Source organism: Apteryx rowi, unplaced genomic scaffold (assembly GCF_003343035.1).
Source record: "Apteryx rowi isolate R43461 unplaced genomic scaffold, aptRow1 scaffold_1, whole genome shotgun sequence".
NCBI classification, from domain to species: Eukaryota; Metazoa; Chordata; class Aves; order Apterygiformes; family Apterygidae; genus Apteryx; species Apteryx rowi.
In genome coordinates this window covers 6,591,409-6,599,905 of record NW_020447196.1, presented here as the reverse complement: position 1 = coordinate 6,599,905, position 8,497 = coordinate 6,591,409, and the positions used below count along the sequence as shown (strand labels likewise).

At 41.5% G+C, this 8,497-nt stretch overlaps 1 protein-coding gene across 1 annotated transcript in view; it reads right to left on the bottom strand.

The window, feature by feature from the left end:
- Positions 1-5,551: 5,551 nt before the first annotated feature.
- CDH11 (cadherin 11) overlaps positions 5,552-8,497 on the bottom strand; it is a 43,051-nt gene continuing 40,105 nt past the window's right edge. Inside the window, exon 12 of the mRNA XM_026058894.1 lies at positions 5,552-8,455. Within this exon, the coding sequence (XP_025914679.1) occupies positions 7,959-8,455 (497 nt within the window). The 3' untranslated portion in view covers positions 5,552-7,958. The remainder of the gene's footprint in view (positions 8,456-8,497) is intronic.

The following is an 8,497-nucleotide window of genomic DNA, read 5'->3' as shown; positions in this document are numbered from 1 at the left end:
TGCTCGGATTATTTTGCTCTTCTTGTAGGCTTGTATTTTTCTTCATATATAGAAATCAGCCACAAAGTTGTTTGTCTGCGTGTTTTCTCCTCCTACTCCTCCCCAAAAGAGCTTCCAAGACAGACAGTAAAGTCAGCATGGGGAAAAGAGGCGGCTTCAGGGCGAGACCCTCCTCCCTCTCCTGTCACCTTTGCCTCGGCACCTCCTGTGTTGGCTGTGACTGCACACAGGCTGCCCGCCTAAAAACACTTTCCTTCATCTGCTCCCTGCCTCACCAAAATGAAAAGTGATTTTTCGTTAGCTCGGCCAAAGCCCACAGTTAACTGGCAGGTGCCGCTGTGCCGTCGGAGCCGCTGTCTGTACTGGCTGCGGGGTGCAAGGCGGCACCCCCCCGAGCCGCGGTGCTGCCCGGCACCCCCGTGAGGTCATCCTGCATCTCTCATGTCCCTCCCTGGCTATTCTGCTTAGCGACTACCTGCAATAGCTCGCACGTTTTGCCCGGAGGCGCTGCAGCCAACACAAATGGGTAGCAAGGCGAGGCAAAGCCTGAGGCTCGCTAGGGAGGTCACGAGAAAGGACATGGTCTGGCCTCTAGGAGGCTGGTTATTGCAGTAACCTCCGTAATGCCGAATAAACAGAATGGCTGGCTTTTACTGAAATTCGGTTTGCCTTTATACATGTGACAGTGAGAGGCTGTTTCTGCTGTGAGAGCCGGCACGTTGCCTCATGCACTTTGCTGGGGCGGTTAGTTAAGTTCTGCACTTTATAGGTGTAGTGGGAGGCTAATGCTCTTTTATTACCCCAAGCTCAAAATTGACCCCTATATTTTAAAAAAGCAGGGACTTTCATATTATCTCATAATTCACCAAGGGCGAATAAACATTCAGAAATTCCAGCCTTTCTTTTTTCTGGATTCTCCTTAAAACTGCAGCTTCTTTTATTTTCATGCAGACATTTTTCAGTGATTTTTATTATGGTCAAGTACAGCTGTCCTCTTTGTTTTAAAACAGTGTTAACGGCAAAGATATGGTTTCAAACAAAGTTTCTAATCATTTGCTATGGCTGAAAGCGGTTTACCAGAGATGATAGTCTCCTCGAAATCTCTAGGGTTAGGCAGCAGGTGATGCAAAAGCCATGTCCTGTATTTACAGATCTAGCCAGCTAGGGTTTACTGGGTTTACTCTGCCCCAGTGGGGGGGGGGGGGGGGGGGGCATCAAAAAATGTGTAGCATGCATGTTCCAGGTGCGTTTCAGTGAGATGATGGCTTCTGGTCACCCAGCTCTGCCCTTGAAGCAAGTTTTGTTCTGTACATGCGAGGGGAAGAGGTGGTGGGAGCAAGGCAGAAACACGCTGTTCGGCTCTGCGTGTGATAGCGGCTCCCTCGTAGGTGCTGGCCTGGCTGGCGAGGTACGGCATTTCTCAGCACTATGAATTCCTCCTACTCGCTTCTTGCTTTTTCAAAATGTTTTAAAGCAGGTCCTATGGCTTTATTTATTTTCCACTTCTGTGGGTTTTTTGTGTTTTTTTTTTCCTTTGTACAGTTGCATATTGTTATTAAATGAATGAAATGTACAATCCGTTCTCTTTGGGTGGCCATGACAGAAAAAGAAAAAAAAGAAAAAAAAGAGTCATTTTAGCATTTCTTAGTGAGATTCTTAGGTGTTATTGGAGGAATTTTTCTCCATGAAAGGAATTTAACGTGACATTGGGCACTTCAGCGTAGACGCCGCAGTGCAGCAGCATGTGTGGGCACAGAAAGTGTTCAGCGTCCTTTATTTAACGATGTTCCAACACGGGGCGAGACATTAGCTTCCAGTAGTGTGGGAGCACTTTGATTACAGTAGTGTTACCTCATTATACTTACTATTATGAGTGCTACCATTGATTCACAGTAGTAAACATTGTGCTAAATAGTTACTGTATACAGGATTTCAGATTTAGAAAATAATAATACCACAATTATGAGTACTGAACAATCTTAAGAGATTGTGTTTAGTGAAAAGCACTTGCTGGATCATTGTATAAAGCCACAGAAACAGGCAGTGCTCAGTTGTCAGAAGCATTTCAATTTCTTTTTTTTTTTTTAATAAAATGCTGAAAGGAATTAAATGTCTGAGATATTAAGTACGATTCATTAGTGACCAAAGTGGCAGAGCCCGGGGCCGCCAGCCATTCTGCGACCTCTGCTGAGGCTGTTAGCAAGGGTGATGATAGATAGCTGGCTGATGATGGGTTTTGGATGTGTAGATTTCTGCTAAATCAATGGACAAGTTGTGTCAGATTTCTAGCAGTTTTCAAGAGCTTCTGCCAGTCTCCCGAAAAGATACATTTTTCATTCACTATTGAACTATGATAGGCCCATATAAATTGATGCAAAAGAGAGAAAAGTATGTTGTATGCGGTTTTATCATTTAATGATGTATCCATATTTCCATTTTAGAAAGCAAAGAATACAAACAACAGTTTTGCTTATATGTATGGGAAACATACAACAGCTGCGCAATCGTTAATAGAAAATGTTACTGAAAGGCCCAATAGAACTGCGAGAGATAATGTGAATTGGCCATTAACAGTAAGCCATTATAGAACTTATTAAGTGAAGCCTTAGGGCTGTCATAGAGCCTAAAGGTTGACATAAATTTTTCATACACATTGAACTTTGCTAAATGTGCTTGCATTTGATTAATGATGACTTTCTTCAGTACACTAAGAGGAAGGGAAGTATGAGCTCAGACTGCAGCAGGGAGAATAAGCTCCGGGAAGGAAGGCCGTCTTTGGCAGGGGTGGGACAGCAGGTCTTTCTAGGGCTGTCCTGCCAAGCACAAGGGAGCTTATTACCCCCCAAAATGTTGTTCTTCACCACTCAGTGGTAGTGCAATGAGCACAGCATGGAAAGCTGGTTTTGCAGCTGTAGAAGTGGAAGCATCATGCCTCCAAAAAAATCAAGATTAAAAACCCTTCAAAAAACCCCACACATCTCAAAAGCAGTGCAGAAGTGCTTCCTATTTGTAAAGCAGTGGTATGGCTGCAAGGTGACAGAGCTGACCAGAGGAAGTCTGCCTTGGCAGCCAAAGCAGTGAATCATAGAGCTGTAGAATAATTTACTTTGGAAAAAAGACAATAACAACAAAAATCCCCCTTCACTTGCAGAAAGGTCTGGGCAACAGCATATGGAATCAGTCAATTGAAATAAACATGTTTTGCCACACGTTAAAAAAAAAAAAACAGTCCAAAGAAATCACAAGGTCTAAGTTCCCTTCACCAACGACCCAAATGCTAAGTATGGCTTAAAATTCAAGGGAAGGCTTTTAAAACTACGACAGAGTAAGTAAGTTTTGTTTGTCTTCCTAGTTTTTAAATCTGTTAAGGATCAAATTTTTAACTTTTATTTCTTTCCAAGGAGAAAAGTACCCTGTGCTCTGCAGAAGTGAGCACCCGCCCTCAGCATATATTGCCACCAGCTTCACACGCAGGACAGGAGGTCTAGGCCCTTGCATGGGCTGGAGAGGAGCAACGTCCACAGAGAGCAGCTACGCGGCAAGACATCGGTGTCTGCGGGAGGTGGAGTTTGGGCACTTGCTCTGCTCTGAGAGGGCAGATGTGCCTGGAGGTGGTGCAAGGGCCTGAGCTGGGAAGTGGTTTTTGCAGTACCAGAGTCGGGAGGTAACAGGTACCGCTGGTGAGCAGGCATGGCGCAGGACTTTGGACATGCTACAGGAGGCATGTTCTTCAAATAAATAACATAGAGCCTCCATCCATAAATCTCACTTGAGGGGAGCCCCAAGTTTATTGAAGTTGGTCTTTCTGTGACCTAGGTTTACACAGGCAGTCCAGCTCAGCCAGCCAAGGATTTAAAACAGCCTTCCTCATCGAATCCTGAGATCAAGGACATTAAATAACAGAAAACCTTGTCACTAGCATGCCATGCCTGAGCTGCTCCACCAGTGCCAACAACATCACCCGGAGCAGGCCTGAATCCCAGCCGTGCCTCCTTTCAGACCAAGGAGCTAAGGAGCCCAGTAGGTCACTCCATTCCTTACACAAGGCATTCCTTTTTTTTCTTTTTTCTTCTTTTTTCTTCTTTTTTCTTTTTAAATATGGAAAGTGATTATGGTCCTGACTGTTCAACTTTGACTACAGTAGCTTAGTACTGAGCTCACCCACCTAACTGGACTCCTGCATCAGGTCTTCCTTGATTTAAATAAAACCCCCACAACTCTGAGAATTTGGCTGGGATAGGGAAGACATAAAAGAATTCCAGGTTTTGGGGTCCTGGAAAGCTAAGGTTGCCTCGCTATGAGCCTGATTTAAACTCAGGCTCATAAAGAAGGCGGCTCAGGCTCAAAAGATTTAAATGCTTCACTTTTTCTGTAAGCTTATCAGCACCAACATGGTCAAATTCAGCATTTTATTTTGTCAGTCAACAGTATGGAGACAAGAAAACACGCAAATTATTTAAAACCTTTTTCCTAGCTGTGGACATGTCAGTTCCTGAGGAGATTGGCACACGCTCATGGAAATGTTCGTGGCCAGCTCGTAGCCCTTGACACGGTATCAAAAACTGCTTGATGCAATGGCAAGAACATGACAGAGGCAATCTAAAAAAATCCCAAGCGAGCCCTCCCCTCCCATATCAGTGTAAGTTCTGAGAGCTCCCTTAGCAACTAGCAGTGCCCTCGCATACCCAATTGCGTCTTGGCGGTGCGGCGCGATGTGTCCAAACGCGCCGTGGGTGAGCGTGAGCAGGGGACACGGCCCCCTCGCTCAGGCGCAAGCTCTCCTGGTCATTAGCAGCTAGGCAAGGAGCTGGCTCGTTTTCTTGCCAGCATTCATGTACTCGGTTCACTAAATAAACACCACCCCTGGCTAATGTCAGCATCTTTTAGTTGTCGGGGGGATCTGGAGTTTGGGTTTTTTCTTTTTTTTCTCGCCTCACTAAATGATGTCCCAGGCAAGACTTTCAGGAGGTGAAAAAGAGGCCTGAATATCACCTGTGCCTGCTATACCGTCCCTCTACTTACCTGCTTCAGCGCCACGGCGAGCCGTCCGTCAACTGGGGTCTGTCGCCAAACCCACCGACGCGGTACCGGCCCCTTCTGCGGACGTCCGGGGACGTGAGGCTCAGTCCTCCTCCGAGCTCGGCCAGGAGGCGAGCGGCACCGTCCCGGAGCCCCTCCGCCAAGCGGCCGCGTCGCAGGTCCCACGGCCTCGGGAGCCCTGCGGCACGCTGCGGTCCCAGCCTATGTCTGCACTAATCCGGGTGGGGGCGAACCCGGTCCTGCTGCCCTGCGCTGACTTTTCACACTCTCAGCTTGCAAGCCTGAGCCTCCAGTGACCACTGCTGTGACGTTTAACACAAACAAATGTCCTGTAGCTGTGCCAAAACACACTGTTCATCTGGGTGCTGCAGAGGATACGCAATGAATACAGTTCCCAGCGTTTCAGAGGTAGTGTCGGCTGGGATTAGCAAGCCTAACTTAATAAAGAGCTATGATAATTGCATATTCACTGAGAAGGGGAAAATAATCAAATGAAAAAGGACAAAACCACCAGGGAAAGAAAATTTATTTCCAAGCATCTACGAGAGTGCTACAAACAATAGAGACTAAAACTCAAAGCATTTAAAACTATTAAAAAATGTAGTTGACAATGTCCTTCTTAAAAAGTAAACACAAAAAAGTAGAAAATGCAATTATTAATTCTAAAACTTGCTCAATAGTGAAATAAAATCAGATAGCATCAATGAGGATGGAGTCCTACAAATGTTTTTTTTTTACTTTATTTCCATTTGTTAATTTGTAAATTGATACTCATTTCATTTTTTAATGTTTATTTAAATTTATAATGGAGAAATGTGCAAATCTAGCAAAAAATTCTTTGGATTATAAACAGAGAAAAATCAACAACCAAAGAAATTTGAACTGAGTTAAGTAATAAACTATAGAATTATATAGAATGCATACAGCTATAATAAAGTGAAATATTACAATAAACACTGTAGAGCAAATCTGCTGATTTAGCAAACTCTGCATTATAAAACATAGGAATATAATGGGACAAGTGAATATGTTATGAATATAGAGCTGAAACATCATTCATAATTTTAATGAGTTAAATTTTAACCTAACTACATATACGGGGGTATTCAGAAAAGCAATACACCAGCAAATCAGATTTCCTTTCAGATCAAGCAGTTTGGTACCTGACTGCAAATGAAGGACAGGATCCGTAAAAATGAATGGTAGAAAAATGTATATCATTTCTGTTTATTGCCTCTTCCCATATTGCAGCTGCTGATCTCTGACCCTAAACAGCAAACTATATTAAATTTAGTGGATGTACAGCTGTACACAGATGCTGAAAATGTTGATGCGCAGAACATATTCCAATCCCTTGCTCATTCTGAACTAATATAAAAAAAGTTACAGATCATTTTTTGATTAAAAACATACATTACAAAGAACAATTCTGAAAGCACTCTGTATTTCTGTCATTACAAATTAAAATGTCTTCCTAGCAGTAGACGATGCTATTCTACTGTAGTAAATGGAAAAAAAAAAAAAAGAAAAGAAAAACGTAAGTGCCAGAATCTTAATTAATACTCAGGTAAAGTAATTGTCAGGCAGAACAGTCTTTAGGGAACTTATAGCTAAATTGGGTCAGATTTAAGTCTTTAAAACCCGCAGAAGCTTAGCACAGATATTGAAATTCACAAGCCTGGAGTAAATTGTAAGTACAGTGTACTCCTGTCCATTTATAAAGTCATTACTGAAGTCTCTGGAATTCCTAAGATATAAGATAAATGCATATTACATGGGAAATATTTAAAAGAATTACACTTAATTTAACCCAGAACACAGTATCATTATATGAAGATTATTACTGTGTTCTGGGAGCAGCCACAAGCTGTAGATAGAGAGGGTACAAAATGTTCACCAGACATTACATTTTTTTAAATCTAAAAAACATTTGTAAAATGTACTTGATTTTTAAATAATCACTTAACAAGGCAACAAACCAACTACAAACACATAATAAATAAGGCTATTAAAAGGTCACAATTGTAGTAAATTAGTCAGAACTATAAATGGGACATTAGAAACACTATGTTTTTCCTTATATGCTTAATAACCAGAACAAGAATTAAAAAAGAATCAGTTTATTTCAAAGTCTGCTTCTTATATTGAAGCACATATTAAAGCAACAGTACAATGTTCATAAAATATAAGTGTGATGCTGTAACATTTCTTACATGTCAGAATACTGATATTTGTATGTATACTAAAATAAGAATTTTAAAATTGTACAAATAGATACATTAAAAATGACATAGAAATAGGGCGCCTCCCACTGCAACAAGACAGAGTTTTTATATCTGGCACGTATTAGTTCAAGATGAAAGTATAAGCAAAAAGATTTACAAGAATCAGCAGTAACAAGTTTGATGCTCAAGAGACATAATAATTGTACATTGTACTGTACATACATCATATGGGTTTAAGCTGGCTGAATATTATATATTTCAAGTTTAAAAATGCACTACCATATAGAGTGTCCATAGTTTAAGGCGAAATTACAGCTCAGAACTGTTATCTTTTCTAATTTGTGGAAGCTTCTTTGACATAAAAGATTTAGATGTTCATAATACATAAAAGATTTCCCTTATTTGTAGGTTCGCTTTTAGCATTTTCCTTCATTTAAATATTTTGTATCGCATAAGTGGGTTTTTCCTCTAGTGAAGTTGATAGCCAACTTCTGCATTTGCCTTTTGTAGGAAAAGGTACTTCACAGTATTTACCACTTTTATGTCCTTTTTTTATCAAAGGAATCCTCTCTGTCAAACTTAAATGTTTAAATGAGACTTCTCTTGATTTTTAAAAAAATACCTGCTTACATTTCTTCTGGATTCTTCAGAACATCAGACACAGTTCTTAAGGCCAAATCTGAAACTTTATTGTTAAGAATCATCATCGAAAGTGTCTTTGGAGCCATACAAGTCTGCAAGTTTCTTAAATCGAGGTCCCCAATTTTGTAGATAGTCGTAGTCCAAATCAGAATCTGTTGTCGCTGACTCTAAGGAGCTAAGTGAACCAGCCACTGAGCCTCTGCCTTCATAGCCATAGATCTGAATAGAGTCATAGGGAGGAGCAGTTGGATCATTATCGGCCTCTTGTATTCTTGTGTTGATGAAATCATCAACATCAACGCTATTGGGAGCTGGCCGAAGCCCTGGTCTTGGCATATACTGATACTCAGGCTTTATGTCTTTACGAGGAATAAATCCATTGATGCCATCAGGGTTCTGCAAAGTAGCTATGTCAAAAGCTTCGGTATCTTCCTCTCCTCCACCTTCATCATCATAAGTAATGATATTCTCTCGGACATCTTCTTCTTCAAACACAATCAGGGGTTCTTTTTTCTGCCTTTTCAGTGTTACAAACAACACTACAATGACTGCAGAAAAAAATAAAGCAAGTTAGACCACACTCTAAAGCG